The sequence below is a fragment of the Nesoenas mayeri genome, assembly GCF_963082525.1.
Source record: "Nesoenas mayeri genome assembly, chromosome: 3".
Classification (NCBI taxonomy): Eukaryota; Metazoa; Chordata; class Aves; order Columbiformes; family Columbidae; genus Nesoenas; species Nesoenas mayeri.
Window position 1 is genome coordinate 4249070 of NC_137544.1, and position 10553 is coordinate 4259622.

A 10553-nucleotide genomic window follows, 5' to 3' on the forward strand; every position below is an offset into this window, starting at 1 on the left:
TAATGAAGTTTGGTGGGATTTTTCATGGGATAATCAAGAGACTCCCAACTGCTTGCCAGGAAACTGACTCCATGTGAGTTTGCTCCCAAAGGGGGTCCTACAGTCCCGGCTGGCCCCACACTTCACCCCACACCTTAACATGTGGCTGTGCTATCACCATCTATAGCCCGTGCCATGGCGGTGGGAATACAGCCCTTTCAGACACTTTAAAATGAGAGACAAACTGTTTGAAAATATATTTTATCCAGCTCATGTGGAACTCAGAGGAGACCTAGGCGAAACGCAGTACAGTATGGCCATGGTGATGGTCTACCATGCGTGTCCAAGAGTCCATCCAGGAGAAACATTACTTCAAAGTCCATCCAGTAGACAAGATCAGAGAAGGGGGAGAAAAGCAGGACTCTTACAGCACAGCTCAGGCAGAGACTGGTGCCATAACGCTGGACTGAAATGGGGCTGCTGGTGATGCTGGTCAAGGTCAGGAAGGCCGACTGACAGGACGTGCATGAGTTTTTCAAAGAGCTCTCCAGAGCGTGTCAACATGGGATCTCAGCAATGAGTAGTGAAGTTGTCCCAGGTCCTGGTGTCCTGAGGTCCACCAGGAGGACTTCCCCTGGGCGTCTAATCTCGTCCTGCATGGTCACAGCAGGACATAGGCATCCCCAGGATGAGGTGGAGGTGGATCGTGCAGTTGAAGCAAAGGGAGGTTCAGCTGTGCAGTTGCATATCCTGTCCTCATTTTGAAACCCTTGTTGGGTGCTTGACTTGGCAGCTTGCTGACCTCTGCCGTTTGGTTTGTGTGAGGCACGTGGAAGTGCATCCACAGATGGGTCTGTGGTGAGATAACACTAATATTAGAAAGAAGGGGTGGGAAGGGAAAAAAAAACCTGTCTGAATTTTTTTTTAATCTCCTTTTCTTTCCTTATCTCTTTATCTGCCTGCATCAACTGTATTAGCTGATTCGGGATTCTGATGACATAGTATCTGCCCTCTTCTTTCTGGAGGTAGACGGAAGGAAGTGGGCTAGAAAATGAAATATCAGCTCCTAACCTCAGGTCAGGTAAGCCAGCTGTATGCTGCAGTGGAAAGGATGGTAGTGGTTGGGCTTCGCTATAAAAAGGAGACTACAACTGGCTTTGAGACACACACGGAGTGGAAGAGGTCTCGGAGAAGAAGAACTCTTGCGCTTTGTCGCTGTGTGCATCCACCCAAAGCACCAGACACATCGCCATGGCTTTCGCCAGCTATGCTGCCATGGTGAGTACTTACATTTGGCATAAGCGTTAAGATATATTTACTGCAAGAGAAAAAGCAGAATGAAGATCTCACGATGCTGTTATCTAGGAGGAACTCTTCTTGGTCTTAGTGGGAACTGAACGGGATGCTAAGTCTGTCTGATACAGATGCTTTCTCTCTTGAGATTTTGCAAATGATTTTGATGCTTGAGTGACAAGGAGGCAACTGACTACCCATTATTTATCTTTAAGAGCAGCAATGCTGATGTGGGATTGGGAGAGACAGCGCTTTTCTCAGGCAACATGCTATCAAAATTGCTCAAATGTCATTGTAAAGTGAATGTGCATTAAAATTTCAACTTGGCTAGTATTTGTAGCACTGTCAAATCCTTGGATTTTATGAAAAGCTTTGCATTTATCTGTCTTCTTTTCCTAAAACCTGAGCTCCTGGAAATGGCACAAGGATCTCAGATTTCATCAAGAGAGGGTAATTTCCCGCAGCCAGATGCTAGGTGGCCAGCCTCTCTTGTCCTGATAAAGTTTATGGCTTATCCGGGTTTCTAAGCTTAGGCATGGGCTCAGCTGAGTCCTTACCCACCTTGTAGATCACAAGACTCTTTGACTGTGGAGGAGGACCATTCATAGCTTGTTGGAGAGATGCTCTTCTTGGTGCAGAGCCAACTATAAGTCAGCTTTTTAATCATAGTTCAGCATGTGTTGTAATGGAGTATTATTAGCATCATCACGCCACTTGCTTGTGCTGGTCCCTCTTGCTCAAATATAAGTATGAAGATCAGCCACTGCCTAGTGAAGGAATTCAGGATGGGACTTATGGTCTGCATTTTTCTCCTCTTTCTAGTTATATGGTCCATTGATGGCCCAGTCTAGTCAAGATTTAGCTCTTTGTACTCTCTTTCTCTTGACTGAACTGAGCCAATGACACCTTTCTCTCTCCTAGTTCAGATCACTCGTTTTGGTGCTGGTTCTAGCACTCGCCGTAAGGAGCTCACCCCATAGGAGGGTGGTTCCTCCTCAACCCAACAAGAACGGTGACACTGTGAGATTTAGTGAAGATTGCCTGAGCCAAAAGGAACTCAAATTCCCTACGACGGTGAAAGTTGACGTTCGTATCAGCAATTCAGATCATGCCTTTAGGATGGTCCGTGATGTCAGGAACCGGTCTCTTGCTCCTTGGGATTACAGGTAACTGTTTAGTTGTTATCTAAATTGCACCGGCCATACTACACAGGTATTTTTTTATGATGAACAGTGGCTGGTTCTCAGCAAAAGCCTGGACTCCTGTGAATATTGCAAACACTTTTTGATAGACACTTTCATTTTGATGTTGAGTGAGATTTCTCCAAGAGAAACTGTTTGCAGTGCAAGGGGAAATCATTGGAATGGTTTCTTGTTGATCTTTGTCAAAGAATTTTTCCTCTAGGAAATGAAAAACGTCAGTACATTGTAATTTCACATTTCCATAGCTGAAAGAAGTTTTTGAATGCTGAAGCTGAAAGAAAACCAAACAAAAATGAATGACCCACTTGTGATCAGTTCTGTATTTCACCCAGATCCACTCCATTCATCCACTACTAAAAAAACACATGGCAGTATTACCCTTCCAAAATTGATTCAGTTTCTGGGAATTAATTCAAAAAATGTTGAGAATGGGGAAATTATTTGTACTGGTCTCATAATGAGGATTCACGGATAAAGAACGTGGTCCTTTAATGGAGATAAATCAAGAACAACCTACCAAACCATGTAGTGCAAGCGCATAAAGCCCTTTTCTGTTCCCATACCCAGGCTCGATGAAGACCCCAACCGCTTCCCCCAGGTGATCGCCGACGCCAAGTGCCGCCTGTCTGGCTGCGTGAACCCGCTGGGGCAGGAGGACCACAGCCTCAACTCCGTCCCCATCCAACAGGAGATCCTTGTGCTGCGGCGAGAGCTGCAGGGCTGCCTGCCCACCTACCGCCTGGAGAAGAAACTCATCACTGTGGGCTGCACGTGTGCTGCTCCCGTCATCCACTACCAGTCCTAGGAGGGATTAGCAGGAGAAAAATAACTTTGGGAAGAAGAAATGTCTCCTATGAACATCTCTTTGGAGAAATCCTGAAGTCGCCCACCTTGCATCCTGGGATTTCAATACGACACTTCTTTCCAAATCTGAGCAGATTAAAAGTACTGATTCTTGCTGTTAATTCATGGATTTTAGAATGGGAATCACCAGTTGCTGGTAATGGGAGAGAAGGGAACGGAGGAAAAGTTTTATTTGTGTCTATGAGTAGGGAGGGAGTAAAGCAGTGCTTTTTTATTTTTCCTTTTTCCCTTAATTGTGGCTTAAATCAATTTGATAACTCAAATGAATTAAAGTTTCAAAAGTTGTTCTTGGCAGCAAATTGCCCTCATGTATACATGCCAAACAGCACTGCCACAAAAGATTCCTCCTCCTGCACCTTCTCCCTCCCTTCCTCATCCCAGAGCCCCTTTCCTTTCTCTGTTCACTCACGTATTTCTAGTGTAAATCTGACCTAAGTGTCACTAGGCTTGATTCTAATTAGAGTCCAGGCTTGTGTCACTGCTGCTCCATGGGGAGCAGTGGCTGAATTACTCCAGGACATTTTGGGAGATGATTGAGTCCACTTGCATTTAGTGTTAAAATGGTGAAGAATTAATATTAGTGTTTATATTTCTAATTATGTCTTCTATTTATAACCGTATTTATAATTTGGTATGTGTCCAGAGTATCAAAAAAACTGGTAAATGTCTATCTGTATTTATTCAATAACTTATACACTGAATAAAAATTGTATTTTATTTAAAAGAATGTCGTATTATGGCAGCTCAAAATGAAAGCAGACATGGAGCATGGGTTTGTGCTGCAGTAGCACTGAGAGATTTCAGCAAAGATCAGGTTTTTTCCGGTGCAGCGATATGAGTAAGAGGGAGCACAAAACAACTTGTGGCCTAAATATATGAAAAGATGCAAAAAAAGGGGCTGAAAGTGGTGAGGTTATACAGGGGGGGTTGGCAATGGAGCCAGGTTCTCCAGATGGTCTCTGGGGATGGTGGAAAAAGAGGTGGGAGATAACACATTGCAGGGCTGCAGCTGAAATTTGGGCTGGGGGTCCAGCCTGGTTCATGTGAGCTGGGAAAGGCCTGTCCTGTCCTCTTCCAGACAAGATGTAATTCCTATAAACAATCTTGTCCTCCAGCAGCTGGATGGTTGGCTGAGCCAGAATGTAAGGAAATGTGCAAATATGGCTTAATCTCTTCATTTGACTTAACCTTTATCCAGCCAAATGTTAGGTGTTGGGCTTGAAGTGGGATGAGGATCCCTTCACATCAAGGGAACAAGGAATAAACACCTCCAGGGTGGTATTTCCTCCTTAGGAAGGGAGGAATTGCCCTTTTATTCCCTGTAGCTACACAGGGAGCACAACCTAGCAAGACTCACTGTTTATTATTTTATCAGATTTCTACTGCATTGCTTTTTTTTGACACATTACTCATCTTTCACCCAGATCTAAGCCAGATTCTCAGACTTCTGGTTTCTGCTGGTGGAGGTTTGAAGCCTGTATTTGTTCACCTGCAGCTAGACCAAGGTGAACCTATGCGCAAGCTTTCTCTTATTCCACTTTGGCTGCCCAAAAGCTACTTTAAATTAGATACACCTGGTGCAGGTGTCCTCCCCAGGTAGGTCAGGCAATCATTGTGTGCAGATGACTCCTTTGGTGGCTGTTTGTCAAATTGTGTATATTCCCTGCCTTGTGGCTCACTGGGATCCAGTTTAACAAGCCATGGGTAACCAGGCGGGGAAACCATCTCATTCAGTTACAAGCATTTGTACTCATCTGTGGCAGCAGCTGTTTCATTATGACCACCAAGCTCTTCATGTGGTGGAGCGCAAACCCATGGAGGCGTCTTCTGCGCGCTCTTGCGTAACGCCAGCTCTGCTCTTACAGTAACCGCTGACCAGGAACTCACACGCTGCTCACCCTGGTTCTTACTCCTGACCTACTTCTCTCTTTCTTGATAAACCTAACCCGTGGGGTTGTCCTCAGTTGTTTTGCAGGGAGAAAACCAGCCTACATTTTTCCCTGCAGACGTAACGACTTGGGCGTTGGGTTCATCACAGCTGAATGGGTGTGAGCTCCTGTGTTCTCTTCAACAGCCATCAGCTTACCTGAAAGGCTGTTCTGATTGGGTGAATTACGAAGTACCTAATTAAGAAAATGCAAAGGTAGCTAATTAAGGAAGTCTCACACATGGGCGATGAGGTTTTTCAGCCAGTGTTATCAACTGCAAACCACACACCCCTCAGCAAGGCATGTGCTTGTACATGGGGATTGTTTCTAAATCAAACGAGCAACAAGAGTTATTTCCTTCTAATGGCACCATTCTTAGAGTGCAGCTGGTTGTAAATATGAGTCTGTTTGTTTTTTAGGTGATGCTTTTTTGATGAGGTAGGTGGTTGGCTTTCATTTCCAGCAATCTAAGAACGATGAGTTTATGTTTCTTGTAAACAGCACAGTCATATCACCACCAAGAGCAAGCATAATTCACGGCTGAGGACCAGCCTTTGTGAAAAGATTTGCTATTTCTTTTTTTATTATTTTTTTTCCCCCCTTGCAGCAATAGACACAATCTCTGGACGCCTGGCTGGGTGTCTCTGAATTATGGCTTAGAGCAACCTTCAGGGACTTAGTATTTTACCACGAGAAGACACAGCTGTAGGTGTAGCAGCAGTCCCACAGTGTCTCCTTGTAAACCTGCTGGGTTCAGCAACCTACGGTCACAGGTTAGTACCTAATCCTCGTGGCCTTTTTTGTCCTCCTCTCTTCTCCTTGTCCCTCACTAACCTTTCCCTGTCCCCTTGCTCGCTTCTCCCCTTGGCTGTGCCAGTTCTGGCAGCTCAACCAGGGATCCCGTTGTGTAGCAGATCTCATGGGATGTTGGAGGAAGCCCATGCTCATGCATGGGAGGCACAGCAGTGGTGTGAACCTGGGAGATGCCTTCTTCTGCTTTAATCCGTGGATGTGTTGCCATGCAAATGTGAGTCAGGCTTCTCTGGACACTTGACAATGTGGTCCTGGGCGTGTTTAAAAGCATTACAGATCAGGTCAGCCTGTTCCACCAAATCATTGCTTTTAAAGATGTGCAGAGATGAAATATATTAAGAATGCAAAGGTTGCAACCTAAAACATTGAAACAACCCAAGAACAATTTGTGTTTGGTAAACCAGAGGAGCAATGGCTTGAAAATCTAGAAGTCAACATGACTTGTAGAGAGTTAGACCTAAAAGACAAAATTTTAAGGGGATGAGACATTTACTGGTCAGTCCTGTGGGGTCTGTGGTTTGGTGCCAACATGATGGGCGCAGTTTCCATGTTGGTTGTGAATTCTGGCTGTCCTGGGAGGTGGCCTGACATATCAGACCAGAAACCTGCTCCAGTGTCACCATAGTGGGGTAAAACGTGAGACTTGCCTTGATCTCCTTCCCCTGGTCTTCTTCCCCTTCTTGCTCTTCTTTGTTCTCTGATGTTATTTTTAACTTTTTGCTTAAGATGGGTTAAAGTGTGTGGGCCAAGTCTGTATCTTCTACAGCACTGTTGAAAGGTGGTGACAAAAAAACTCCAACAACCTGCCTAAAATGTCTGTGATTGCCTGATGCTCCTTGACAGGCTCAGAGCTGTTGGTGGGGATGGGACTGCATGCCAGTGCTGGATTTTGGGAGCTGAGAAGACACCAGATGGACTCAACACCAAAACCAAACCATACTTTCTGTCTTTGCTACTCCCACAAACGTTTTCTGGTTTTGCTAATTATTCTCCAGGGCTGGATAGTGATAGCAGCTTCAAGTCCTCATCTCTTTACATAAATCCATTCTCTGTAAATCTTCCATTTGTTTATTTTTATTTTTATTTTTTTCCCTTCAGAAAACTAGCTCAGTTTTCCTACCTTTTCCTGTAACTTCAACAAAAGACTAAAAACATGTTTGATGCTCTTGGGGTGTCACAGACTGTGTAGGCTCCGATCAAAGCTCAGTTTTCTGGGCACAGCTTTCTATGAGTGAGTTTTGGTGGTTTCACCAGTACAAAGTGTTGTGTTTCTGGTTTATCCTCAGTCTTAGTAAGCACAACATGTTTTTATCATGATCAAGGTTCCCTGTTCCAGTAAATGAATAGAGATAGTTTATCTTCTCTCTGACTTTCCTCTATAAGTTTTTGGGTTAGCTTTTTATTTCATATTTGTGAAACCTGTACTCCTGGCTACTTTCACATTGTAAGACTTGCCAGACGGTTGAATTTATATAACTTTTTACAAGCATCTCTTATCTGTCCAGCTTGCTTTGATAACTGGCAATGATGAGCACGGTTATCTGATATAATTTACTACACAACTCCAATCTCAAACTTCCCTTTCTGCTGGGTTTTACTCACAGGTTGCCAAGCAATCTGGCTGCTAAGCTGCTGCTCAGGTTTTGCAAACTGGCTTGAAACTGAGACAGGGAGCGGTGCTGGATGGGAAACTTTTGTGTTGAAGAGGGTTTTGAAGCAATTTTCCCCCACACTGACAAGATGATATCATTAAAGGACATAAAATAAGCAGGAATTTGCACTGAAATTCCCCAAAACAAGACAGAGCAAGCTTTACGTGTTGAACCTCAAACTGATAAGAGCTGTGCAAGGTTGAAAGAAGGGTCTTGCTCTCTTTGGTCTCTGAACATGATCATTGTTGACTGTAGTAATGAAAGTTTGCCCAGAGAAACAAAGGCACTGATTAAGTGAGCTCAAGGCAGGGTGCACTGATTTGAAATTATTCTGCACCTTCACAACTGAACACAGCAATATGATGGAAGAACTCTTAGCTCATGATGCCAGGAGTTACAAGAGAATCTGAAAATAGTCCTCAGGCCAAATGAATCCCATTGATCAGACTATTAAACGCTTCTGCAGGAGCATGTACAGCACCAAAGCATCTTGCAGGGGTGAGCACGAAGTTGACTTGAGTTCATGTAAATAGGAGTTGTGTACTAAGGCACAGATTTAATTGAATTGTTAAGTGGTCCAAGGGAGATTGACGCTGCTGGAAGGGAGAGCAGAGTTTTTCTCCAGCCCATCAGCAGAAAGCTGTTGGTGATTTTAGTGTTCCAACTGCATCATCTGTTTGTTGCTGACCTGGTTCTGACTTTTTCCACACTGTAGTTCTCTCTCAGCATTGCTAACTAGTCTCCATTACTCACGCGCCAACTCCAGCTAACTGCACATTACTACCAGGTAATAAAGGGTGGGACTTACCATAATTTTAACTGTTAGAGGTTACTTGGGCTGCTGCAGGCAGCTTGACGAAGCTCCTTCTGTAGCAGGTGGTAGGATGTTGAGAGATTATCTAACAGACAAGGCAGTCAACTCTACTTCAGCCTTCCTGGATTGGTATTTATTTAGCTCATTGAAAACCTCAAAGAGTGAGTGTTCCTCGATGTATTTTTTAACAGTCTGTTCCCATGCTTAATATGTATTTTTAACAGTCTGTTCCCATGCTTAATATTCTTGGGACAGCCAGCTGGGTGAACTTCAGGACCTGCAGGAGACCTTAAGGAGACAAGGTAGGAAACAAGCTAAGTTAGGATCACGTATGCTGCTAGATACCTACATATGAGCAAAGTTAAATCAGTGTTTGAAGGTAACTAAAGGCATAGACAGGAGTTCACTGCTGTGATTGCAGATACTGGGATCACTCAGGGTTAATCAATGTTTTCTTGGACCAGTTTAAATCTGCTAGGTCAAGGGATGGTACAAAACCTATGGCTGTGCTGTGAGTTTAGGTTAGAGACTGACCCACCTAATTTTGCTTGGAGCGGATTAGGGAGGGTTTAGACTCCCTGGCACATCTGGAGGGAATAACTCCCAGCAGCAAAAGTTGGGATGATCACATTTCCAGTTAGCACAGCTGGATCTGGACAAGATGCTTTCACCCAAGAGGACCTTTTCTCTCATTAAAGACTTGCATCCCTGACCTCTGGATCTCTAGATATTCTGCTTTTGCTGTAGCATTTACCAATGGCACTTTGCCAGTGCAGGAGAAGGGTCACACCTCCTCGAGATGGCAGCAAAAAAATAAAACATCCACATCTTTGCAAACCAGCATGCCTTTTAAAACACGGAACATTTTCATCTGACCACTTTTAACCCAAATATGCTCTCAATAAATCCACCTGTGGTGTTTGACACCCACCTACGCAAGTCCCATCGCAACCATGGTAGAAATGCTGTGTCAGTGTGATCTACATTCGAAGCGCTGGCAGCCAACGTGTTGGGAGGACACGATCACGGAGAAAATTACGATTGCAGTTAGCAAAGTGTGGTTAATTGCTTCAATTATCCACTTGTCTCATTCATGAGCTTTTCTCCATAGTACCCAGCTAGTGACTCTGCTCCACAGAAAATGTGGGGAAATGGGTTGGATTGAAATTCATAGATTACATCAGACCAAAGTTAAAACTCAGCAATGGAAACACATTCACCATTTTAGGGGAGGGAGTTTCTTTTCCCCCCATTCAGTATGTTGCATTGAACCTGTCTTTACAAATTCTTTTCCAATCGGATAATTAAGTGGATAACCGGCTAGTTATACACTGCTTTTTTTGCTAGTCTGTCTTTATTGTGAATTTATTGGGTGTCACTTGGTAAATAATTTTACTCTTGGTATCTCAATTTCTCTATTGGTAGAATGGTATTAATGATACAAACCCAAACTTTACTGTGAGTTTTCTATTCTGCAACAGAGCTAGATGTTATCAAGAAAATTTTAGGTTTTAGTATTATACAGATCTCTCATATGGTCATAATTGAATTGAGTGATTTCTTGCCTTATCAAAAAGGCTTCTTCAGAAAGAAAGGAGAATACCACAGAGTTATTTGCTAGTTATTTTTTTTTTTATTACACAAAGATAAATAAACAGATACATTATTACTCAATTTTCCACCAGTATAAATAGAATTACATAAATAAACATTTCAAAGTGTAAACTAAAGGTGTGTAAAGAGTCGCCATTACTTTTTCAGCCTGGCACATGAAGGTGTCTGGATTCAGAATTCACAGAGTTCAAGATTTTTTTTGGAAATACATATACATATATATTATTTTTTTTTAACTGAGACTTCTTCATTTTTAATATATTCTGATAGATTCTAGTTAAACATTATGGCTTGATTTAGTTTTGTAGATACTGAATCAGACCCCTTCATTTCGTTGCTGTTAGGCAAGGAAGTTTTTCTCCATGGCTCCCTGCTCTTACGCTACCGGTTCCCT

At 43.3% G+C, this 10553-nt stretch overlaps 1 protein-coding gene across 1 annotated transcript; it reads left to right on the forward strand.

The window, feature by feature from the left end:
- Window positions 1–1230: 1230 nt before the first annotated feature.
- On the forward strand, window positions 1231–3279 carry LOC308039245 (interleukin-17F-like; the record flags this gene model as incomplete). The annotated part of the gene is made up of 3 exons (XM_080342417.1): window positions 1231–1257; window positions 2194–2438; window positions 3042–3279. 3 exons carry the CDS (start codon window positions 1231–1233, stop codon window positions 3277–3279), a joined length of 510 nt encoding a protein of 169 aa, XP_080198543.1.
- Between the last annotated feature and the right edge of the window lie 7274 nt (window positions 3280–10553).